Here is a 26,046-nt window from a genome sequence, read left to right as displayed (position 1 = left end):
TTCTTTGAATATCAGGTATTTGTATTCAGCAAGGTGTTCAACAACCAACTCCAAACATAGGCACCTGAAGACACTGGCTGACTTAGAAAGAAGGCAACTCATCATCTGTTGTGTTGGTATCAGTGAAAAAGGACACGGGCTTTGTATGACTGGAAAGTGACAGGTGACTCCAGACAAAGAATCGGAGCTGAATGGAGAAAGCGAGTATGAACTGGCACAGCTGGAGCACTGCAGATAGGAGGAAAGAATGCACGGTTGCAGAAGAGCACTTTATTAACATCTTCAACCTGCTAACCACTCTCTAGTCTAGTGATTCTCTCGCTCGTAATCAGATACATGTTTGTTTCAGCAGACACACAGCAAGATCCTCAGCAAATCAGAGACCAAAACATCACTTTTTTTTTTAAAACCCAACAAACTTATAGTGAGGAATTTTAAGAAGAAGTAGAAGAATCCAATTACTGAATGTTCATGCCCTGAAAATTGATTCCAAGAGAATGAAATAAGCTGCACTGTTCATTTCACTGGAAGTTTAAAAATTCTTTTCATTCCTCTTTTAATAGATTACACATTCTAACAATGTTAGCTGTTAAGTTCTGTTTTTTCAGTTGACTTCTATAATAAAATTGGAGTTGGTCAACAGAAATGTTGCTACTAATCTAGGATGCAGTAAAGTTACACACAACACTGAAACAAACCATTTAAAATCATATGCTTAAAAGAAAACTGATATCCTGTAACGATGTGGCTTCCTAAAAATAAAAATGCTTAATGGGAAAATAGGGTGTACGAGAATAACAAAAAACCTAGAGTTATAGCTATCACAGTAGGAGTAACAAAATTAAAACTGAAGCCATTTGTTTAAATTAGTGATTCCCAAAGTGTATTCCACACACTGATGTTCACTGCTGACCAAAATACAGGCACACCTCGTTTTCCTGTGCTGCCCTTTATTACACTTTGCAGATATTGCATTTTTTACAAATTGAAGGTTTGCAGCAATCCTGCATCCGCAAGTCTATCGGTGCCATTTTTCCAACAACATTTGCTCACTTTGTGTCTCTGTGTCACATTTTGGGTAATTCTCCCAATATTTCAAATTTTAAAATTATTATTATATTTGTTACGGTGATCTGTGATCTTTGGTGCTACTATCGCATAAGGATTAAAACCCACTGAAGGCTTAGATGATGGTTAGCATTTTTTAGCAATAACATATTTTTTAATAAAGGCATATACATTTTTAAAACATAATTCTATTGCACACTTAATAGACTACAGTACAGGGTAAACACAACATTTATACGCACTGGGAAACCAAAAAATTTGTGTGATTCGCCTTATTGCGATACTCGCTTATTGCGGCGGTCTGGAATGGAACCTGCAATATCTCCGAGGTATGCCTGTAGTTTTGATCAGTGGTTTTCTAACTTGGATCAAAAAAAAACCTTTGGCAGAACAACTCTGGTTGGACAAGGAAGATCTGGGGCCCAGAGACTTGATATTTCATTCCCCTCCCCGACCTGTGGCAGCCCCAGAAAGGGCTCTCTAGTAACCTTCAGTCTCCTGTAGCACCTTTCCAAAACTACTGGTTAAAGAGAGCTTGTAAGGAAGCTTGGGCATCCACACAGGATTTGTTGATGATTGCAAATCAGTGATCATTAACTGGCATTTACCAATAACTGGAATGGGTAGGCATTATTGCACATGTGACAGATGCCAAACGTCACAATTTGGCTCATTATTCAAAGACAACCCAGATCCTTGGAACCCCCAAGTTTGAGAGAGTGTACCTGTGATATAATTCATGAATTTGTTAAGTGTTAGTGAACAAAATTATAAATATCTCTAATTCTGGAAAATGTTTAGCTTGTTGTTACCTTGAGACTAGCTCTACCAATTCAATGGCTCCTTTTGGGAAGCAGTTTGTAGTTTCTTAAAAATTGTACCTTTCTCAGGAGATCACTCTCTTAAGGTAAAACCAGCTCAGCCGAATTCTTCATTTGTCTCTGATAGTTCTGACAGCCCTAATGAGGCCATGGGGCCAGTTGTGATTCTCATGTGAGCAAATAAGGTTAGTGCTGTATTCTCAGTGAGAAAATGTATTGACTAGTGGCAATTAACGTACACACCAAAGCCTATATTCTGGACACAAGCAGGATCAGTCAGAATGTGTGGTTCAGGGTTTCTTAACACCACTAACTGTTAACATTTGGGGCTCGATACTCTTTTGCTGTGGGGGACTGACCAATACACGGTAGGACATTTAGCAGCACCCCTAACCTCTGGTCACTAGATGCCATTATCACTGCACCTCCAGTTGTGACAACCAAAAAATGTCTCCAGACATTGCCAAACGTCCCCTGGGGGCCTCAATCTTCCCTTCCCCAGTGGTGAACCACTGAGGTATGCAGAACCCATCACAAGTCATGTCAATACAGGAGAAAAGCAGTGCTCTCCTCCTAACGGGTGAGTAGAACCGCAGAATTTCAGTACTGGAAAAGCCTGTAGAAACTAAGAAACAACTCACTCACTTCATGGCACAAACAAGGAAACGGAGGCCCAGAGAAGTTACCTGATATCTTCATCTATCAAAAACAAGGGTTTCAATACCATGTTTCAAAGCACACGCCACACAACACTAGTTCCTTAAGTTGTTCCTCCAAAACTGGGTTCTGTGGTCCAATAAGTTGAAGAAACACTTCATACCAAATCTTCTTATAAGTAAGGAAAACCTGTTTAATTTTGTTTATACTACAATTTCTCAAAGACTTCTGACCCTGGATCTTTTTCCCGTGTTGAATCCCCATTAACAGGAAGCTGAGCCCACGTGCCCTTGGGGAGTGTGTACATTAAGAAACACGGTACTCTGCTCTGCTCTAGTCGCAGGGCTGTTTTCCCGTCCACTGCACTCCCAAATTCCCTGTGAGGTGTGCTGACTATTCCAGTTTGCAGCTGGAGCATTCACCCGAGGGTAAAAAACATTCTTTGTAAACCCAATCTGGCTCACTGACTGGAACGACTATTTCAAGCAATTCTTCCTGTGCTAGGCACCAAGGTACTTCCAAAAAGAAGCCCTCTTTGACCATCCCAAGCATCCTTCCACCTGGATTCTACTGTACTTGTGGTCCCTGCCATTCACCTGGCACTTAACATGTCTGCCTTCGGGAAAATTTCTGGTATGTGCAACACTTTTTCTTCCCACAACCTGACCGGTTTCCAACCAAGGCTGTGTTTTATTAACCTTTCTATAAATCACCCTGTGTAACATATCCAATAGATCCTTTTTGGTTGGCTGAGGAGGGTAAGATCTTTCTTTTAAAAATGTATTAAATATAAATAACCTTTTCAGAAAGTGGTCTTCCAGGAAGAGGCCTGGGTTTAAGCACAAAAAGGTTCTTCTAGTGGAAACCACGTTTACCTGGTCCCTGTAACTCTTTTATAGTTGTCCTTGGAGTACACTGCTAGGATGCTGACACCTGAGCCCATGTTCACCAGCAACATAGGGTACGGGTTATCCAGACAGTACGGCCTTTTTTGACACAATTCGGGATTTGTGGGATTTTCGAAATAGTAACATTCCGGCTTGCCGTTGAAGCCAACAGAGTCAACGTAAAGCAGGCCCTGAATCAGACAGTCCAGTTCGTCCAGTTTGTGGAGCTGCAGGTCAGCAATCTGAAAGAGAAGGAGCCCTTGTGAGAGAGACCACTGCCACCTCAGGGGAAGCCCCCGGAAGCTTTCAGCTGAACTGAACATGTGTCACAAACAGGAAAAGCATGGAAACATCCTTCAAGCACCACGCTGTGCAATCTTGTTGAGAACCAGTCATTCCGCTGGAAAGGCAGCGTTTACCGGACGTCATGTCTACCCACGGTGCCTGCCGAGAGACAGGACCCTACGTGACAGCTGGCAAGGCAGCCACTAGCACGTGGAGTGGGCAGAAGGGTTGCCCCTGAAAGATACGTCCATGTCCTAATTTTCAGAACCTGTGAATGCTACCTTATTTGGAAAAAGGCTCTTTGCAGGTGTGATTCAGTGAAGAATCTTGAGATGCAGAGGGCATCCTGGGTTATCTGGGTGGGCCCTAAGCCCACTGACAGTTTCCTTACGAGACACAGGAAAGATCTGACAGACACAGAGGAGAAGGCCTTGTAAAGACGGGAGGCAGAGCCTGGAGAGCTGCACCACAGGCCAAGGAAGGCCGATGGCCACCAGACGCTGGGAGAGGCAAAGAATGGATTCTTCTGCCCAGGAGTCTCTGAAGGAAGTGTGGTCCTGCCAACACCTTGATTTCGGCCCTCTGGCCTCCAGAACTATGACTGAGTAAATTTCCGTTGTTTTAAGCTGCTAGGTTTGCGGTAATTTGTTAGAGCAGTCACAGGAAGCTAACCCAGCATACTCAGGGTGAGGCGACTGAGAATGTTCTGAAAGCAGAAAGGCTCCTACCTTCTTGGCAGGATACGGGGTCCTGAGGGAGGCATGTGAGCCTGGGAGCTGGGGACAATCTCCTCTGAGCCCACACAGCCCAACTCTCCTTTTCCCAGCCTGGGCTTTGGAGTTCAACAGACCTGGCTTTGAATGCTATAACTCCAACACTTACCTAATTGAGGGATGTGGGGCAAGTTACTTAACTTCTCAAGCCTCAGTTTCCTCCTCTGTAAAATGGGAATAATACCCACAGTGCAGTATTGTGAAGGTTACATGATAATAATATATGTAAAATGCTAACACAGGGCTTGGCAGGTGCAAAGGACTCAAAAAATATTGACTCTTTTATTAATAGCTGAGGTGGTCCCAGAGTGTCCCTTCATGCTCCTATGAAACAAAAACTCCTATTCTCCTAGGTACGGGGGAAAAAAGTAAAGGGGAATAAGCTAGCTGAGGGCTAGCCTTAGCGGAGCATGGGTACTTTGCATCCTCAAAAGTTTATTCATGATCCTCAAGAGTGATATTACTGCTGGCCCCCCCACCCAAAAAAAAATCTAACATTCACCAACATGAAACTGAACCAATGATGGAAGATCATTTTTAAGTTCTAATTTTTTTTTTTTAAGTTCTAATTTAAATTAAAAAAAATCCCTTTAAGAAAATAATAACTGGTATTTATTATTTACTATATGCCAAGCACCTGTACCAGATCATTTAATTCTCACAAAAACCCCACGAGGAGATATTGTTATCCTAACTCTATGGTTAAGGCTCATAGAGCTTAAATAATTTTCCCTAAGTGATATAACTAGCAAATGCCTCCTAATAACTCGCTGTTCTTCTCTCATCTTCATTCATAATGAGTCCTGCTTCTGGGATCTGGAAACCACCTACACAACTACTATACTTAGATATTTTGCCCCCAAAGCATCATCTTCATTACAAAAGTTAATAGCTAGACGAAAACTTCTGACTTTTGGTCACTCACCTGAATGTCCCATTCAACAAAATCCACTGAAGCTATAGCTGCAGAGCAGAATTAGTTAGAATAGGCTACCAGCAAGGTGGTAGACGTCTTCTTTTTTTTAACGTCTTTAAAAATATGGAATGCTTCACAAATTTGCGTGTCATCCTTGCGCAGGGGCCATGCTAATCTTCTCTGCATCGTTCCAATTTTTAGTATATGTGCTGCCGAAACAAGCACTAGACGTTTTCTTGATACACAGAAACAATCATTCTAAATGACACTTGGTGATAAAGTACATCCATCTCATAAGTGATTTTGAACATTTCATTTTTCACCAAGTGAAACTTTTGGGTGAGATGCATGTCATGATTCTCGTGTTCAGGGGGTAATACTATAGGTATAAGTCTATCTGGAGACCTAAACGCTATAGTGACACAGCCGTGTAAACGCTATTTTCTCATCCTCTGGGATTCCCTGGCCCTATCAACGTCTTCAAACGCACTCACAGCGTGGGTCACATTCTGGCTTGTTTTTGGTTCAGTGGGTGCCCCTGAGCACCACGCTGAAAGGCCTGTCCATAATAATGGCTTAATAAACATTTCTTAAATGGATCAGGGAAAACTGTCCCCTCCTGGATCACCACAAACTGAAAGGTAGCGATTTCATCACCCAGTCTTGGGGCCATAGGTTCACCTGCTTAAAAATTAATCGGAGGTCCATCAACAATATTGACAGCAGTGCCCAGAACCAACATCACAAACACGAACAGTGACACTGTCTGTTCAGGGGACATCCTGAAACTATGTTCGGGAAAAAGAAAAACCTGTCAGGGCAAGTAAACAAAGCATGTAGCTTTGCTCTGAAGGGAAAGATCTCACCTTTCCCCTCAAAATCACTTTCAAATAAAGTGCTAGCAGCAAACAAACATCTCTTCTATAACATTTTACTGAGGGATGGATATTTCTGAAGCCTGAGGTCATGCATCCCCAAACTGGGAAACAGAAATATTAGTCACTTTCATTGAGACCTATGGAGACCTCCCTCAAAGGTCTTTTCCATCCAGGAAAAGGGACAGGCTCCCAAGTGTAAGCAATGAGTCAAATCATTACTTGGACAGTATGTTCAGATCCCAGCTATGGAGAAACACTCTTTCTTTGGGTTTAGTTTTCTTTATACCAGGGTAACAAAAGCAAATGCTGCAGGAGCCAGTAAAGGAGTGAAGTCCCTTGACTAAATGTTAAAGTAACAGAATGATGGGGATTGTGGCACACAAGACAATCCACACATATTTAAAATTCACTGCAGCCCGTTGTTGCCATGTGGTAATGGGGGCTTAATGTTGCCAAATGATTCTATTTCTCAAGAGCTGGAAATCCAGATTTTATGTGAAAACTTGCAATTTTTAAATGCTGGCAGCTAGTTTTAAATTTTTAAAAAAATATCAGATCCAGCAAACATGCAGATGAAGCTTCAGCTAATGTGAACATAACCTTGTCACCAAGATGTGCTGGTAAATGTTTAACAACCAGCTCTCAGGGAGCAAATGCCCTGGTTTATAGCATTTACCAATTTCCATGGTATAATCACTCCCACCATAGCCAACTTCAAGCTACCAACACGATGTCACTAAACACAGTGTTGGGAAGACACAATGCGCTCTCACGCACACAATGGGCTCTCGTGAGACAGTAGGAGCTGACTTCAGCACCCCACTGCTTGTGACTCTCCTTAGCACTTTTGGAAAGTATGAGTTCTGCCAATTCTTTAGGAATCATTAAGTTTAAACTATTCCCCAAACTTAACACCAACAAACCAAACTTGCCCTAGACTCAAACTCTGTAAATAATGGAAGTAGGGGAAGAAATAAAGTAAAAAAAATAATTCTTTTTTTCAAACTACTACTATGATAAACTAACTTTGCTTTGCCTAGTCCCAAAGTCACCCAAGCAAGCATGGGTGCAGTGGGGTTCTCAAATTTTAGGTGCCATCAGAATCACCTGGAGGGTTTGTTAAATCACAGATCGCTGGGTCCCACTCCCAGAGTTTCTGATTGCATGTCTAACAATATCCCAGGCGGTGCTGCTGGTCCTAGGACCACACAGACTTTGGAGCTGAAGAGCTGGGGCTAATGCATGACCCCACTCCAGTACAGTGACAACAGGCCTTCAATAAAATCACATACTCTCCCCAACAGCAGCTGCCCTGGCTAACCTGCAGGGCTGTTTTCAAGAATCCAGCGAGATGGCTGTGTGAACATGCTTTGGAAACATGAGTTATACGTGAATTTTATATAAGAAGTAAAATAACTCAGGTCTTCTTATCTCAAGTTGAAATACATTTGGAAACATCATTTCCAAACCGAAAACTCTAATTTCTCAAAGGAATTCAGTGATTCCCTGTATGATGAAATTAGAAAAAATATGGATTCTAAACTCATGTTCAGGATACAACTGTAAGAGTTTCTCCTTATGTGCTTCAGTCTGTCAAAAATAAATACTATTATATATAAGATGGCTAAACAACAAGGTCCTACTGTATAGCACAGGGAACTATATTCAATACCCTGTGATAAACCATAATGGAAAAGAATATGAAAAAGAAGGTATATATATATGTATAACTGAATCACTCTGCTATATAGCAGAAATTAATGCAACATTGTAAATCAACTAGACTTCAATAAGATAAACTTAAAAAGGAACTAAATAAATAGCTGAGTAAATAAATCTGGTAAAAACCATACCAGGAGGTTCCATACCTAGTCTCTAGGGACCTAGCCCAAACCAGTTCCATCACTCTCCTGTGCTTGAGAAATGAGCCACCAAATCGTTTTGCACAAAAAGAATAAAATACACATCTGTATGATACCCCACACTTCCCAAGGTGCTTCTGCTGACCCTGGCTCCATAAATCATAATGGAAGTGGCAGAAAAGGTTATCTTACTAAACCAAGAACAATTTGCATATAAAATGGTTGACTCTGAATTATAAATTACACTCGGGGCTCTTTTCTCCTCACACAGGACAGCTAACTGAGACCTGAGAGAGAGATGAATTTCAAATATGTTCTGTGAGTGAGAAAAATAACAAAACCTCAAAGATGGCCTCTTCCTCCTGGCACCCAGTGATAAAAGGGGTACATGAATGGCCAAAAGGGTCGAGCCAGAATGAAGTGGAGGGTGACGGTATCTACAAAGCTTATGCTCCTGCAATATCACAAATCAGTCCCTGGATTAATGATATGAACCCAGCTAATAATGAATGGTCTACTTAGATTTAGAATTTCACACATCCACAATTACCTTATTATCCCCTCCTGATGATTTTTCCACCATTATTAACTTTTTTCGGTTGTGTCCTTGGAGATTTCTGGCTTAATGAAGGCCAATTCTTAAGTCCTCACACCTTGAAAAAATGTAGTGAAAGCAATAAGAGAATCTTTTACTGTTCCCTAAATCTCATGTAAACCAAGTAAGATTGTTGTTATATCCTGCTTGTTTAGAAGGTAGGTATTTGTTTTCTTCTAAAAAATGAAAAGAGTCACTTCTAACTTCTAATAAATGTTAGTCTTGGACTGAACAAAACTTACAAGGAAAAGTATCTCTTGTAATGAAGAGCTAAGTGGACAAAAAGGATGACTTTTCTCTAAAAATTTTCTATCATTAGAATACTTTGCATTCTAAAGAGGACTCCTGTTGAAGTTGGGAAGTGTACTTGTGGATGAAAATATTAGATTTGGTACATAAAATATTCTGGTAGGTTCTTTAAAACAACACTCGCAGAACATAGACAGTGGGGAGAAACACAAAGTTAAATGAAATCTACAGGATTAAGTGCCCTGGTATACAACCACATGGGAGTCTCCCCCTTGAGAATCACTTTCTCAAATGGTAGGATTCTTCATTGGCCTACCAATCTCTTGGAGCATATGTGTTTAAGTTTTTCTCTGTGTTCCACTTTGTTGAATCATTAATTTTGAAGGCAACTTTTGCCAGCCAGAAATTTGTTTGTGACAGTGATCCTAAAATGTTGAAGGAAGGAAGGAAGAGAGGGAGAGAGGGAGGGAGGGAGGAAGGAAGGAAGGAAGAGAGGGAGGGAGGGAGGAGGAAGAAAGGAAGGAAGGAAAAGGGGAAAGGAAGAAGGAGGAAGGAAAAAAAGAAAGAAAAGGAAGAAAGAAATGCAGCTTTGTTTCAACTGAAAGTATTCTACACAGGGGTCTAGTTTAAGGCTTGTCTCGTGGCTTTGTAACTCTTTCTTGTACATTCTAAATTGATGAAGACTAGTTAACATTATCTAAGGATTTAAGTACATTTACTATATATGAAAAGGACAGAGTCATCAGACGTAACAATTGCTAACTATTCAGGGTCGGCTGAACATCATTTAGATAGCCCTAGTTACTCAGGTTTTTAAAATACATGTCTGCAAACTTGTATTATGCTCTTGAGAGTGATTTTATATAACGACAATGACAGGACTTTACAGGTATGTATATGCACTGCTTTATTATTTGTCAGACTGTTTACTACATAGTATAGTAGTATATATTGATCCTTTACAACTTAGTGTGTACCTTCAATTTCCCATTCTGGAAAGGGAAGAGCTTGGATACATTATACCTAAGGGCCTTAGCACTTACTAACCCTAACTCTTCCCCCTACCAGCCTGGTTTGCTCTATTTCTTCTTCGGGTTCCTACTCCAATGTTACCTCATCACACAAAGACCCGCCCAGCACTTCCTATCCCCCTTACCTATTTCTTTTCCCCACTTACTGCCATTTGATATACTCTATAATCACTTATTTGATTATTGACCGTCTCCCTGCACTAGAATATAAGCTCCAGGAAGGCAGGGGCTTTGTTTTGTTCATAACAGTACTTGTTGCATTGATAGAGTATGATAAATACTTGTTGAATGAGAATGAATGCTTAGGAAAGAGAATGATAAAAACTATTCATCCTCACAAACTTTGGAAGGATCAGGGCATATCACTTACTGACAGATGGGCTACAGGAAGAGATCTGTCTTCAATTGTCTTCACTTTGGCCAAGATTGAGCATGGAAACAGAAGGCAGGCCATATAATACTTCCTTTTACAGATGGCCAGGCTGTTAGGCAAATACTCCAAACTTGCTCCCTGCTCCAGTCTGTTCATTAGGCTCCAGAAGCCTCCTGAAGGAGCAGAGGCTTCTTTATCTTGGCTGTAATAAGATATGACCTTTCTCAGTTCAGAAACTTGAGAAACACACTTGCTCGTGGCCAACATAGATTGAGTCACTTTCTGGAATCCAGGGCATTACCCAAGAGGAGGGATGGAGACTTTGATGGAGCTTGCTTAAATGTCCCAGGTCACCTTGGTACACTTCAGGCTCCCTAGTGGAGATGGACATAGAGGACATCCTGGAGGGACCTGGGGAGCTCACAGCACTAGGGGTGGGTCAGCATTTCCTGAATCAGAATTGAGCTGACACCCAGCTCTTACCTAGGGGACGGTATTTAGCGCCTCTTCATCTCTCTTTAGTTTTAGTTTCCTTATCCGCCTGAACACCTTACTGCCACTTTCTGAAAATGATGAAACCGAGGCCACAGGAGGACATGTCCTTGCCCAGTCACCCAGCTAGTAAAGCAGAAGAAACAGCACTAGAATTCAGGATCAGTTGCTTTTAATTTATGAACTTTGACTAATTTTCATGGCCCTGGATCTAAACTTCTCAGTTTTCAAAACTCTTCAATCATGGGTCCCCTTTAGTGGGAAAAAAGATCCCATGGATCATTTAAGTAAGGGGCAGTGTCAGATCTGCTGGCAAGGGAAAGGGGACACAAAGAGGGAAAAGCCAAAACCTGAATATAATCAATCTGACTTATGTAATGCTCTAGGGCTCTATTGCCAGCTCTTGTAGAAACTACTTATCAATGAGATAAATGATGTACTTTTGATGATGCAGAATAAAATTGCAATTATAGCTTTATTAAGTACAATGAATAATGCACTGATTTATTAATTTATTCATTAATGATAAACTTTCTGGCAAGACTAATCCCCAAATCTTCCAACCCTTTCCTTCTCCTATGTTCAATCACTACTGTTAATTTAATTTTCTTTATTTTTTTTCTCTATCTATTGTCTCTCTTTCTCTCATTTGATTCCCTGTGAGATGAAGCTAGACAGTATAGAGATTATCTTGACTGTAGAGAAATGGGGAAATTGGACACATAGGTGTTAGGATTGCTTAGTAAAGAGAAAGTTAGGATTTTTCCAATCCATGTCACTCATCCATATCTTCCACTTAGCCAACTGTGTCAAATCTAAATGAGCAACACTGCCAGTCAGGATATAGTACTATTCTTATTATGTAGAGCCATACTCCCTAGATCATATTCATCAATACAGGAATTCACCTCTAAATAATGTCAAAGATTTCATTTTTGCTTGTGAGCAAAACTTCTGAAGGACATTCATAAAACAAAAAAGATACAGAGCAAATGGGTAGAAAGAAGTAATCATTTTTAGTAAGATGTGTAGAAAGCCTTTCCTGCAGGCCTCAGTCTATGTATCTATGAAACGGGCACAATGATTATGTTTTTCATGAAACATAAGAGTCTGTGGAAAACTAAAATACTTCAGAAGGGGATTTACATCACCTTGTCTTTAGCATATTGTGCAGAAGTAATTGTAACAAAAATGATGAGGACAGCCAATATTTATTGAGCACTAAGTGCCAGGTACATATTATCTCATTCAATCCTTCACGGAACAACCCTACGAGGCAGAAACTATTTTTATTCTCCTATAGATGAGGAAACTGAGGCACAGAGGGGTGAAGTAAGCTTGTCCAAAGTCCCAAGCCTAGTGGTCAGGTTCTTCCATAAGAGATGCCATGATCATGGGTATGGGAGAGGTTTTCTTTCTTTCTCTAAGAGGTGGTTTTGTTGTTTGCACGGGGGTAAAGCGGACCTACCGTTCTGAAGTCCTCTTCGAACTTAAAAGCCCCGCCTCCCGTGGCACAGAGAGTGGTGTGCAGGCTGGAGAAGTTCTTCTCGCTGCCCATCTGGATGAACCTGTGCATCGCGCAGCTGGGAAAGCGGATGAAATGCAGGTTCCCCTTCCGCCCACACATGGTCAAGTTTTTCAGTTCCAGGTGCACGTCTCGGATCCCGGTTTTCCCATAAGCCGTGTTAGAAGTCAAATACTTCCTGATGCTCTTCAGGTTCTCCACTTCCTCCTGCTCCTCTTCAGCTGTAATATCCTTCGGTTCAAAGTAGACCAATTTAACCAGCGTCCCACCGATATCCATGCCGAACCACGGGAACGCTAGCGGACAGAAAGACAGAGTGCCCTTGAATTCTGGACAAAGAAACGGGCTGTCTTTGAATAGTCAATAATGAAATGCAGTGGTGTTGCATCTCTAGCTGCGTTTACCATGCAGTTTACCTGAATTCAACTATAGGTGCCTAAAAGAAGAGACAGGCGAGGAGAAATTCACACTTTAAATGGTGTCCATGATTCTGCCTACACTTCATTCAGAATCGGCCTCGGAATCGAACATGAGATGAGAATAAGATTCCCTAAGCCAGTCTCAATTCCCACGTGGTTCTCAGGCTCCAGAATCTCACCAAACAGAGTTAACTCCAATACTTAAAGATACATATTTTGCATAAACTCTGGCTCCCAAATGCTATTTTATCAGAATATCAGCCAAAGAAACAGTGATCTGTTCTGATGCCAGAGGAAACGCTGGCTATGCTAAGTGTACCAAGAGATGGTATGTTGACCTCTACGCCTCACGGTGTCTTCCTAGCTCATTTCTTCGATTGATCATTTTTACAGCATTCAATTTCATGAGCTTGACTTTATATGACATGACTCCACTGCTTTAATCTACAGGATAAATAGAAGGAGAAAGGAGAAGAGAGTGGGCTGTGAGAGCTGAGGGGGCACACATGATGATCCCTATGGCGACAGAATTCTCAAAAGAACAGCTCGAGCTACAACTCATTTCTTTCTTTATTAAGGAGTAGATACTCTCTCCATCTCAAATGGCCCGCCCAGAAGTCACTTCACCTCAGGAGCCATGTGTCCTCTGCCACAGATTCTGATTTATTTCTGAGGGAGGATCTAGGAATGAGCATTTTTTTTTTTTGTTTACGTTCCCCAGAGTTTCAACTTGCAGGCTTGCAAACGGCTAAGCACAAGAACCATGACCACTGAGAGCAAGCCCACAAATAAGCATAGCTCCTGACCAGGTCTGCAACACAAAAGCATGTTTTGTGTTATATTTTTATATATAAATATATATTTATATTTAATCTGCTGGAGAGGCTTATCTATGACAAAATGAATTTCCATCGTAATTATTTTTTATTATTATTAAGAGAACGGGCTGAGCTCCCTGAACAGGCTGACTTTATTTAGAGGCAACCTGGAAAGTTAACGCTGGGCTGTCATATGATCTGTAATGAACACAGGGCAAACCCAAGTGGGAATCCAAAATCTGGAGTCTCCCTTTTCATCTTCCTCAGCAGACTCCATGGGCTAAAGCTGAAACTTCTATTAAGACTGAGTTTAAAGACTCAAGCAGTAAAAGTGGCTTCTTTCAAAAAGCTTATTTTATTCAGCCCTAGAGAACATCCATTTGAGCCCTGGTCAAACTGTGCACATTACACCTAGAGATTACATTGCCAAGAACATACCTGGGACCTAGAGGGCTTCTTTTTTCTAGGCAGCTCCACTATTTAGCTCTCTTCATGGGTACACTGGGGAGGGAGGAGGAAGGAGTACATAGGAGGAAGCCATTCCTGAACAGAATCTTCTCTCTTGTGCTTCCCTGTTGGCATTTTAGCTGTGACACAAGCCAGCTGCTCCACACTTAGTAAGCAGTAACTCTAATGGTATAGAAAAATAAAACCTCAAACTCCCAAACAGATTAAGAGCAGCAAATTCCACTGACAAAACCGATTTAACAAATGTCCTATTATCTTTGCAGAAGTCTGCAAAGCAAATCCCACACAGCCCAGTGTAGGGTGGGAAGCTTGCTTATCCTAGCAGGAGAGAATAGAAAACTGGAAACAGTTCATCCCTATCTCACAGATGACATTTCTTGGTCCATTCTCTAAAAATTACTGTCAGCATGGCCCACAGTGTAGGTAATGGGTAAATCCCTGATTTAGAATTCAGACCAATTGCTTCCCAGAAGCAGCAGCCAGTAACTAGCTCACATTAACTCCCTCCACCTCCCTGGATCTCAATTTCCTTATCTGTGAAAGGAGTGGACTGCATAAGAATGGCCTCCAGTTCCCTCCCTCCCATAAACTTTCCATGGATTTTTTAAGAAACACACACAAAAAATTGCAACTACCCCTAAACACACAGGCCATCCAGAGCCCTAGTTTTAAACTCCACTGAAATACGCTATAGTACGTCAACAGGTGCCCAGGCTATGCAATTGGGGTTGCAGGTGTAATCCATTCTCATCAAAGTAGGAAAGACACGTACTACTGGATAGGATGGGGGAAGGGTATTCTGGAACATTGCTAGGATAACTATTTTTGAAAGACAACAACATCTATTAAACATCTAGCAACATCTATTAAAAATTAAAAGTACACATACATTTTAAATGCAGTTAATCCCTCTCTTGGACCATATTAGAAAAAGGACCAGTATTCGAGGATGGGTATAAGGAAGTTCACTGCACCCCTTACAGTGGCCAAATTTAAGAAAAACAAAAAGCAAGATCAAAACAAATTGGAAACAACGTGCATGCTCTTTAACAGAGAAACTTCAATAAAGAATGACTTCCAAACCATGGAATATTAGGCAGACATTAAAAAGAATGAATGAGATCTATACTAACTGCCTAGAGAGATACACCCCCAATCTTCTGTTAATGAGAACAGCAAGAGATACCTAGAAGTGTAAATAATTTATTAACCCCATCTGGTTTGAAAAAAAAGTAGGGGAGGAAGGGAGGAAAGAAAGGAGGAAGGGAGGGATGAAGGACAGCAGGCAGGCAGGTGGAAAGAAGACCCTTAAGTGTTTATGATTTTATGAGCCCACAGGAAGGTACAGAGGGCCACCCCTTCAGGTTGTTAATATTGTCAGAGGGTGGCAGGATAAGCAGGTTTTATAGGTAGAGGTTAGAAGTCAGGGGAGAGGATGAGAAAATTCTATACTTAGAACTTTCAGTATATAAAGAAGTAAAAAAATAAGAATTCAGTGATAACAGAAAATAGGAGACACCTTAGCACAGAACGGACAGAACAAGTTGTGTGTAACCCAGAAAAGCCCCTACATGGCCTTTATTTGGTTGGATATTGTTAAGTACAGGAAACTGAAAAGAGGTCTCACTTTTTAAAATGCGTCAGGGGACAGCTAAGCATTTTATAAGTTATTTACGATTCCAGTTTCTTCTTCCTGCTTCACCTCCTGCGCAGTTTTGAGCCATTTCAAAGCTTTTGTTAGCAACTCAGCAAAACAGAGGGGAAAAGTGTAGAGTTTTGGAAATTCAGTTAAATGTCATATCAGCAGTTTGGGTTAAGGTAAAAGGGAGCAAGGATTGGAAAACTATAGTTTGAATGGCAATAGACATTGCTTTCACTTACCTATATTCATTTCTTACCTTCACGAAAAATTAAATGCTCTTCTATTCACATTTTAATGCTTTTATAGGACACTGTCCTATTTTAAATGTTCAGTTTTATTTATCTTCCTGATATCAAGGTCTACCTAAACTACACTTCCCATATACAAGCTGTGGATGGAGATAGAAGAGAAGGGGAAAGAAGAAATCCCAATGCAGCTATAATCCATGACTCATGTTTTCTTTAATCCAGGGTATGCAGATGCTTTTGATAAATTCAGCTGAACCACTAAGAGCCTGTTCTGTGTTGGTCAGAAGTGATGCTCGTTCTAGATACAGAATGTCTGCATTCACCCTTTACTCCTCCCTTTTAAACCCAGATGCCTTTTTTAGTTCAGAAGTCTCTAGATCAAGAGGACCCACATCCAGAGTGGATGTCAAAATGACCCCCTAATTTAGTGCCAACTGTGCATCATCCGGATGCTGTGACTGGGTGGGACTGCAGGGTTCTCTGCTTTGGGGAGGGGATGAGTATTTCACCTGCAGGAGGCACAGCGAGCCAAATATCTGGTAATCAGAGGAGCAAACTGTGGTCGTCACTAGTGCTGCTGCTTCCCTTCCTTCCTGGCCCGTGGGGTCAGACTGCAGTTCCGGGCCATTTTTAAACGGAGCTGGGCAATGTGCTTAATCTGGACAGTGAGCTAGGAATGGAAATGGTGTGTGTCACTTTCAGGCAAGAGCACTTACGGCTCGTGTCAGACCTTGCAGAACTCTTTCTCTGTTACCGTCACCACCAAAATTCAAGATAATGATTGCTCCATCAGCCAGGATGCAGAGTCAAGACGAGCCAGATTGGAACCCCAGCTGCCCATCAGTGAACTTACAGGGTGAAGGAGAAATAAACCTTTGTTGTTTTAAGGTACTGAGATTTGGAGGTTGTTACCGCAGGATGATCTTGCCTGTCCTGACTAGTATACTTTCCATCAAAATCTCTGGCTGTTTTTTTCCCTGGAACCTTCCCTCTCCTGCAGAACCAGATCCAGGGACTGCCAGTATCGCTGATAAACATGTGGTAGCTGAGTGTGAATAAAAGGGTACGTAGGCTCTGTTGCATTTATTTGTGTAAAAATTTCTGGAAACACAAACCTGAATTGGCAATCTGATAGTAGTTAAAACCCTGAAGTGAATCTGTATTCTACATAGTGTGGTGAAAATATTTTAAAATTTTACTGGTAGTCAATGGCTTTAAGACAAAGCCTGTTTCTTAAAGACCTTTTCAGAACACTAGAATAGTCTCTGAGGGGCACTTAAATATACATAACATCTTTACTGGAGTATAATTGCTTTACAATGGGGGACACTTACGCTTCTTGCAGTAAATTTCAAGGGTTACACAGTGAATTCCAAATAGCATAAATGAGTGAAGACTGAGAAAAAACCAAAACCAAAATCAAAAACAAAACAACCACACACAAACAGAGAGAAAAGGTTTCCTACCAGTCAAGGAAACAATCTTAAAGAGCTAAGGGAGCCTGACATGAGAAAATCTACCTCCTCTCAAACAACCAGCCACAGAGCTTCAGGGTGTTCCTGGTGAGGCAAGTTTCCCTACCATCGGTATGTCTTCCTGTGTGTAAAGTAGGTGCCCAGCGCTCAAGATTAGCTCCTCTGTGCACGGGTCTGACTCAGCAACCTGCTGCTGTCATGGACAGTTCTCCCTAGGTTCACCAAGTTGAAATTTGTTATAAGAGTTGTGAACAGGGAGCAAAAGGACTGAATTTCTTTCCCCACTATTTGTTAATAGGTTTGTTAAGCAAACTAATAAATAGGCGGAAAAGATGTTTGAACATGATGTGTGATCAACAGAGAAAAGAGACTTTTCAAGCACTTTGGAGATATTTTTACACTATGTGAATACTAACTATGTTCAAGTTGCCTAAGGATCTCTGCAAGTTAAAAACAACCACAACAACTTTAAGTTAGAGCCAAGTGTGTAATACAAACTGTATTTCTTTAAAACTTTCCTGAGCGCTAGCCTTCCCTTCACTATGTCTAAATTTGGTTGATAGTATAATGAAATTCTTTGCTAATATATTCATAGAAACATTGAACTTTAAGAGGTAGAAGGGACCTTTGGTGGAGTCCAACACCCTGTTTACAGATAAGAAAATCAAGGTTTAGAAAGATCAAGGAATTACCCAAGGTCAGTCACAGTAGGTAAGAGAACCTACTTTTAGTTTCATGAGCAACAAATTCCCCATTTCGCTCTGCTAGTCTGAGTTGTCTGTCACTTGCAAGAGATAGAATGATTGTGGGCAAGTTTCTTTCTTGAGCCATTTACTAATCTGTAAGATGGAGGTAGACTAACCCAACTAACTAAAGTTCTGTCTGGTTCTCATATTCTATCATCCTAAATACACACACACAAAGTCCTCCAAAACCGTACTTTTAACAGCATAAAACATAACAGTTGAGACCCTAAGAACTATTTAAGGACCTTGAAGAAAATGGTAAATGTAAAATTTAATAAAAGGGTTTCCATAACATTGTGAAGAAACCCATAATTACTGCACACAGAGCAATCTGCTAAACATTAAATACTCTTATGCAAAGAAACCTGAATCATGGTTTCTTTCAAATTAATGCATACCAGATTTCTTTAGTTTATATTTTAGTCACATGGCAAGGATACAAGAACACAAGCTCTTACAGAGTACTAATGGGAATATAAACTGTTGCAATCCTTCCTCTGGACTATTTGGAAATATACATCAAAAAGTTCCAGATTCCTATGCCCTTTGATACATTAGTTCCACTTTACCCTAAAGAAATAATTACGCATGCATTTAAAAATTTATCTTACAAAAATCATTAAAGTTTTACTACTAATAATGAGGATGTGAAATTTAATGTCCAAAAATAGAAGGCTGGTTAAATAAATGATTATCCACTAACACAAAGGAACAATACAACACCATTAAAATCATTTTGTAGGATGGCAATTAACGATGTAAGCATAATGTTCATCATATATTGTTAGGTGAAAAGTGTGGGTGATTAAATGGTACATTTCGTACGATTACAATTTTGTATAAAAATTAAACAGCTATTGTTTGCAGAACACAAGACTAGAAACTTAAGGCCAAAACGTTAACAGGCATTATGTATAGTGGATTAAGGTTTTTTTCTTCTTCTGGCTTTGCTGATATGATGTTTTTCAATTTTTTACAGTCAATATGTTGAATCTTCATAATCAGAGTTATTTTAGAATTCTCAATCAAAAACTTCTCTGTAATGATGCAAAAGAAAAAAAAAAAAACTGTTTTAATTTTGCTTCAGTGAGCAGAGAGCAGATCTGTGGCCTTGCCCGTGAAAAAAAGTATGCCTGCATTCCTCATCTCAACAGTTCCTTCCTTTCTCAAGCAATATTCTGCCCATCTCAAGCCTGTTACTGAAATCCAAGATGGCAATATAAAGAAGATGTGGTACATATATACAATGGCATACTACTCAGTCATAAAAAAAGAATTAAATTTTGGCATTTGCAACAACATGGATGGACTTGGAGGGTATTATGCTTAGTGAAATAAGAAAAACAGAGAAAGACAAATACTGTATGCTATCATATGTGGAATTTAAAAAATAAAACAAACTAGTGAATATAACAAAAAAGAAACAGACTCACAGATACAGAGGACAAACTAGTGGTTACCAGTGGGGAGAGGGAAGGGGAGAGGGGCAAGACAGGGGTAGGGAAGTGAAAGGTACAAACTATTAGGTATAAAATAAGCTACAAGGATATATTGTACAACACATGGAATATAGCCAAGATCTTGTAATAACTATAAATGGACTATAATCTTTAAAAATGGTGAATCACTATATTGTACACCTGCAACGTATATAATATTGTACAGCAACTATACTTCAATTTAAAAAGTTAAAAAAAAAAAAAAAGAATGACGGGAAGCCTGACACCCAAGAGCAGAGTCCTTTAGCCAGTTAGATGCTTGACATCACCAGGGCTCCTTCAGGTAGGAAGACACCTGAATTACTCCCTTATTGTCAAGGCAAAACCTGTATGTTAAACTTGGCAATTCAAAACACAGTTAAGGAAGCACAGGTATGTTTGTGGGAATGGATCACCATGGGAAAGGCTACACACCCCCGTGTGACACTAACCCTTCTTCCACCGACACAGCCTCAGATGCCCATCAACTTTCTCCCTCTCACCCGGACAAGGGTGGGAACAAAAGGGCTGATCATAGTCTCACATGAGAAGAAAGAGCAAAGGAGACTGATCATAGTCACATGAGAAAGAGCAAAAGGATAGTGAGGATTCCTTTCAGAACTCCCGAGACAAGTAGAAGTATCATCACATCAGCCTCCAGAACAACTTCTGGATTTCACCACCTCTGCCATGCAGGCCCAAATTAACTGTAAGGCACAATAGGCTCGGTGCCTATAGTATTTTTAAGCCATCACGAAAATATTGCAATTTCTTTTAAAATCAGAAGAAAATATATGAATTTTCAGGTCAAAGAAAATGTTGTAATACATCTTATCAACACATCCATCTTTATATCAAAAGAGTCGTAAAATACAATTTTTATTTCTTTTTTACGGAGCAAGGGGCCCGCAAAGGCAAAAGTGCCTGAGGTCTATGAAAGTTAGGCTGTTTATATTCTGCTCTACACCCAACCCCAGGTTAGAAATGACAATATGCGACCAGATTTGTGTGTGCAATTTGAACTGGATCTCTACGATTTGTTTACAATTGTATTTCCTGAAAGCAACTTCCATTTTAGTATTTTATGCAACTAAACTTTAAAGTCAAATGTTTTAATTATCTTTATTTTTAAAAACTGGCTGTATTCAACCACAGTGTTTCTCAAATTTGCCTCATCATAAAAACCATCAAAGGCACTTGTTAAAAATATAGACTCCCTGGGATTTCCCTGGCGGTCCAAAAGACTCTGCATTTCCACTGCAGTGGGTGTGGGTTGATCCCTGGTTGGGGAAATAAGATCCCACATGCCGTGAGGTGTGGCCAAAACGTTAAAAAAAAACAAAACAAAAAAATTCCTAGGCCACTGCCTGGAGAGCCCAAAGCAGTGGGACTGGAGAAAATGTTTTCAAAGAGGGGCCCCTGGAATTCTCACAGGTCAAGCTCAAAACCACAGTTCTAGCTGAATCGCAATGAATGCTCTAAGTAGCTGGACCACTATTTGAAAGTGACAATCAGAGTTTGAATGAGCTGCCTTTGCTCCTAACTGCCAGGGAACTCAGGCTGCCAGCTGAGGGCAATGCACGGTAATGACCCAGCTGACTCCCCATTCCCAGGAGGGACTTGGAAACAGCTTATCACTTGTTAATGAAATTATTTCTCGGCAATTTATAACATGAGTGCCACAGGCGATTTTCACATCTTAAATACAGCTTCTAAAGTTTCCAGTTATCATTCATCTGGGACTAAACCCCACCGATATGGGTCTAGAAATGTTCCATATATAATTAAATTTCATCCACGTGCTCTTCTCTCCCAGTGACTCCCATTTTTTAAGAATTTAATTTAATTTATTTTTTATGCAGGAGGTTCTTATTAGTTATCTATTTTATACATATTACTGTATATATGTCAATCCCAATCTCCCAATTCATCCCACCACCCTCTCCCCCCACTTTCCCCCCTTGGTGTCCATACGTTTGTTTTCTACATCTGTGTCTCTATTTCTGCCTTGTGAATTGGTTCATCTGTACCATTGTTCTAGATTCCACATATATGCGTTAACATATGATATTTTTCTCTTTCTGACTTACTTCACTCTGTATGATAAGTCTCTAAGTCCATCCATGTCTCTACAAATGACCCAATTTCATTACTTTTTATGGCTAATATTCCATCGTATGTATGTGCCACATCTTCTTTATCCATTCATCTGTCAATGGGCATTTAGGTTGCTTCCATGTCCTGGCTATTGTAAATAATGCTGCAATGAACATTGGGGTGCAAGTGTCTTTCTGAATTATGGTTTTCTCTGGGTATATGCCCAGTAATGGGATTGCTGGGTCATATGGTAGTTCTATTTTTAGTTTTTTAAGGAACTTCCATACTGTTCTCCATAGTGGCTGTATCAATTTACATTCCCACCTACAGTGCAAGAGGGTTCCTTTTTCTCCACACCCTCTCCAGCTTTGGTGTTTGTAGATTTTCTGATGATGCCCATTCTAACTGGTGTGAGGTGATACCTCATTGTACTTCTGGTTTGCATTTCTCTAATAATTAGTGATGTTGAGCAGCTTTTCACGTGCCTCTTGGGCATCTGTATGTCTTCTCTGGATAGATGTCTATTTAGGTCTTCTGCCCATTTTTTGATTGGGTTGTTTGTTTTTTTAATATTGAGCTGCATGAGCTGTTTATATATTTTGGAGATTAATCTTTTGTCCATTGATCTGTTTGCAAATATTTTCTCCCATTCTAAGGGTTGTCTTTTCGTTTTGTTTATACTTTCCTTTGCTGTGCAATAACTTTTAAGTTTCATTAGGTCCTATTTATTTTTGTTTTTATTTCCCTTACTCTAGTAGGTGGGTCAAAAAGATCTTGCTGTGATTTATGTCAAAGAGTGTTCTTCCAATGTTTTCCTCTAAGAGTTTTATAGTGTCTGGTCTTACATTTAGGTCTTTAATCCATTTTGCGTTCATTTTTGTGTATGGTGTTGTTAGGGACTAATTTCATTCTTTTATATGTAGCTGTCCAGTTTTCCCAGCACCACTTATGAAGAGACTATCTTTTCTCCATTGTATATCCTTGCCTCCTTTATCATAGATTAGTTGACCATAGGTGCGTGGGTTTATCTCTGGGCTTTCTATCCTGTTCCATTGATCTAGATTTCTGTTTTTGTGCCAATGCCATATTGTCTTGATTACTGTAGCTTTGAAGTCAGGGAGTCTGATTCCTCCAGCTCCGTTTTTTTCCCTCAAGACTGCTTTGGCTATTTGGGGTCTTTTGTGTCTCCATACAAATTTTAAGATGATTTGTTCTAGTTCCGTAAAAAATGCCATTGGTAATTTGACAGGGATTGCATTGAATCTGTAGATTGCTTTGGGTAGTATAGTCATTTTCACAATGTTGATTCTTCCAATCCAAGAACATGGTATATCTCTCCATCTGTTGGTATCATCTTTAATTTCTTTCATCAGTGTCTTATAGTTTTCTGCATATAGGTCTTTTGTCTCCCTAGGTAGGTTTATTCCTAGGTATTTTATTCTTTTTGTTGCAATGGTAAATGGGAGTGTTTCCATAATTTCTCTTTCAGATTTTTCATCATTAGTGTATAGGAATGCAAGAGATTTCTGTGCATTAATTTTGTATCCTGCAACTTTACCAAATTCATTGATTAGCTCTAGTAGTCTTCTGGTGGCATCTTTAGGATTCTCTATGTATAGTATCATGTCATCTGCAAACAGTGACAGTTTTACTTCTTCTTTTCCAATTTGTATTCCTTTTATTTCTTTTTCTTCTCTGGTTGCCGTGGCTAGGACTTCCAGAACTATGCTGAATAACAGTGGTGAGAGTGGACATCCTTGTCTTTTTCCTCATCTTTGAGGAAATGCTTTCAGTTTTTCACCATTGAGAATGATGTTTGCTGTGGGTTTGTCATATATGGCCTTTATTATGTTGCGGGGTAGGTTCCCTCTGTGCCCACTTTCTGGAGAGTTTTTATCATAAATGGTGTTGAATTTTGTCAAAAGCTTTTTCTGCATCTATTGAGATGATCATATGGTTTTTATTCTTCACTTTGTTAATATGGTGTATCACATTGATTGATTTGTGTATATTGAAGAATCCTTCCATCCCTGGGATAAATCCCACTTGATCACGGTGCATGATCCTTTTAATGTGTTGTTGGGATTCTGTTTGCTAGTATTTTGTTAAGGATTTTTGCATCTATATTCATCAGTGATATTGGTCTGTAATTTTCTTTTTTTGTAGTATCTTTGTCTGGTTTTGGTATCAGGGTGGTGGTGGCCTCGTAGAATGAGTTCAGGAGTGTTCCTTCCTCTGAAATTTTTTGGAAGAGTTTGAGAAGGATAAGTGTTAGCTCTTCTCTAAATGTTTGATAGAATTCACCTGTGAAGCTATTTGGTCCTGGACTTTTGTTCATTGGAAGATTTTTAATCACAGTTTCAATTTCATGACTTGTGACTAGTCTGTTCATATTTTCTGTTTCTTCCTGGTTCAGTCTTGGAAGGTTATACCTTTCTAGGAATTTGTCCATTTCTTCCAGGTTATCCATTTTATTGGCATAGAGTTGCTTGTAGTGGTCTCTTAGGATGCTTTGTATTTCTGTGGTGTCCACTGTAACTTCTCCCTTTTCATTTCTAATTTTATGGATTTGCATCCTCTCCCTCCTTTTCTTGATGAGTCTGGTAAAGGTTTATCAATTTGTTTATCTTTTCAGGAGAACCAGCTTTTAGTTTTGTTGATCTTGCTATCGTTTTCCTTGTTTCTATTTCATTTATTCTGCTCTGATCTTTATGATTTCTTTCCTTCTACTAACTTTGGGTTTTGTTTGTTCTTCTTTCTCTAGTTCCTTTAGGTGTAAGGTTAGATGCTTATTTGAGATTTTTTCTTGTTCTTGAGGTAGATTGTATTAGGATAAACTTCCCTCTTAGAATTGCTTTTGCTGCATCCCATAGGTTTTGGATCATCGTGTTTTGTTATAATTGTCTCCAACAATTATAATCAAAAAATTTTTTGATTTCCTCTTGATTTCTTCAGTGATCTCTTGGTTATTTAGTAACGTATTGTTTAGCCTCCATGTGTTTGTGTTTTTTACATTTTTTTCCCTGTAATTGATTTCTAATCTCATAGCATTGTGGTCAGAAAAGATGCTTGATATGATTTCAATTTTCTTAAATTTACTGAGGCTTGATTTGTGACCCAAGATGTGATCTATCCTGGAGAATGTTCCATGCACACTTGAGAAGAAAGTGTAATCTGCTGTTTTTGGATGGAATGTCCTATAAATATCAATTAAATCTATCTGGTCTATTGTGTGATTTAAAGCTTGTGTTTCCTTTAATTTTCTGTCTGGGTCATATGTCCACTGGTGTAAGTGAGGTGTTAAAGTCCCCCACTATTATTGTGTTACTGTCAATTTCCTCTTTTATAGCTGTTAGCAGTTGTCTTATGTATTGAGGTGCTCCTATGTTGGGTGCATATATATTTATAATAGTTATATCTTCTTCTTGGATTGATCCCTTGATCATTACGTAGTGTCCTTCCTTGTCTCTTGTAACATTCTTTATTTTAAAGTCTATTTTATCTGATATGAGTATGCTACTCCAGCTTTCTTTTGATTTCCATTTGTACGGAATATCTTTTTCCATCTCCTCACTTTCAGTCTGTCTGTGTCCGTAGGTCTGAAGTGGGTCTCTTGTAGACAGCATATATATGGGTCTTGTTTTTGTATCCATTTGGCGAGCCGGTGTCTTTTGGTTGGAGCATTTAATCCATTCACATTTAAGGTAATTATCGATATGTATGTTCCTATTACCATTTTCATAATTGTTTTGGGTTTGTTTTTGTAGGTCTTTTTCTTCTCTTGTGTTTCCCACTTAGAGAAGTTCCTTTAGCATTTGTTGTAGAGCTGGTTTGGTGGTGCTGAATTCTCTTAGCTTTTGCTTGTCTGTAAAGCTTTTGATTTTTCTGTTGAATATGAATGAGATCTTTGCCAGGTAGAGTAATCTTGGTTGTAGGTTCTTCCCTTTCATTACTTTAAATATATTGCGTCACTCCCTTCTGGCCTGTAGAGTTTCTGCTGAGAAATCAGCTGTTAACCTTATGGGAGTTCCCTTGTATGTTATTTGTCATTTTTCCCTTGTTGCTTTTAATAATTTTTCTTTGTCTTTAATTTCTGCCAATTTGATTACTATGTGTCTTGGCATGTGTCTCCTTGGATTTATCCTGTATGGGACTCGCTGCGCTTCCTGGACTTGGGTGGCTATTTCCTTTCCCATGTTAGGGAAGTTTTCGACTATAATCTCTTCAAATATTTTCTCTGGTC

General features: G+C 39.7%; 1 protein-coding gene, 1 long non-coding RNA gene and 1 other non-coding gene across 15 annotated transcripts in view; 1 reads left to right on the top strand and 2 right to left on the bottom strand.

Annotated features, from left to right (window-relative positions):
• Positions 1–1,031, top strand: part of LOC118883107 — a 52,138-nt gene extending 51,107 nt beyond the window's left edge. For both annotated transcript variants that reach the window (XR_005016922.1, XR_005016921.1), the window contains one exon: positions 16–1,031. This is a non-coding gene — a long non-coding RNA (uncharacterized LOC118883107). The remainder of the gene's footprint in view (positions 1–15) is intronic.
• PANK1 (pantothenate kinase 1) overlaps positions 1–26,046 on the bottom strand; it is a 111,177-nt gene that overhangs the window by 13,597 nt on the left and 71,534 nt on the right. For 5 of the 12 annotated variants that reach the window (XM_036829704.1, XM_036829706.1, XM_036829705.1 and 2 more), the window contains one exon: positions 3,422–3,675. The exons of 1 other annotated variant lie outside the window; for it this stretch is intronic. In XM_036829704.1, coding sequence (XP_036685599.1) covers positions 3,422–3,675 — 254 coding nt within the window. Of the gene's footprint in view, positions 1–3,421; positions 3,676–8,697; positions 9,359–12,355; positions 12,709–14,087; positions 14,280–26,046 lie in introns of those variants that run through there. 6 more of the 12 variants (XM_036829700.1, XM_036829701.1, XM_036829698.1 and 3 more) reach the window with 3 other exon arrangements.
• LOC118883150 lies at positions 5,525–5,632 on the bottom strand. The gene has a single exon (XR_005016940.1). It is a non-coding gene; the product is annotated as a U6 spliceosomal RNA (small nuclear RNA).

Source organism: Balaenoptera musculus, chromosome 16, assembly GCF_009873245.2.
Source record: "Balaenoptera musculus isolate JJ_BM4_2016_0621 chromosome 16, mBalMus1.pri.v3, whole genome shotgun sequence".
Lineage (NCBI taxonomy): Eukaryota > Metazoa > Chordata > Mammalia > Artiodactyla > Balaenopteridae > Balaenoptera > Balaenoptera musculus.
Note: the sequence above shows the minus strand (reverse complement) of the source record. Positions and strands in the feature narration are given on the sequence as shown.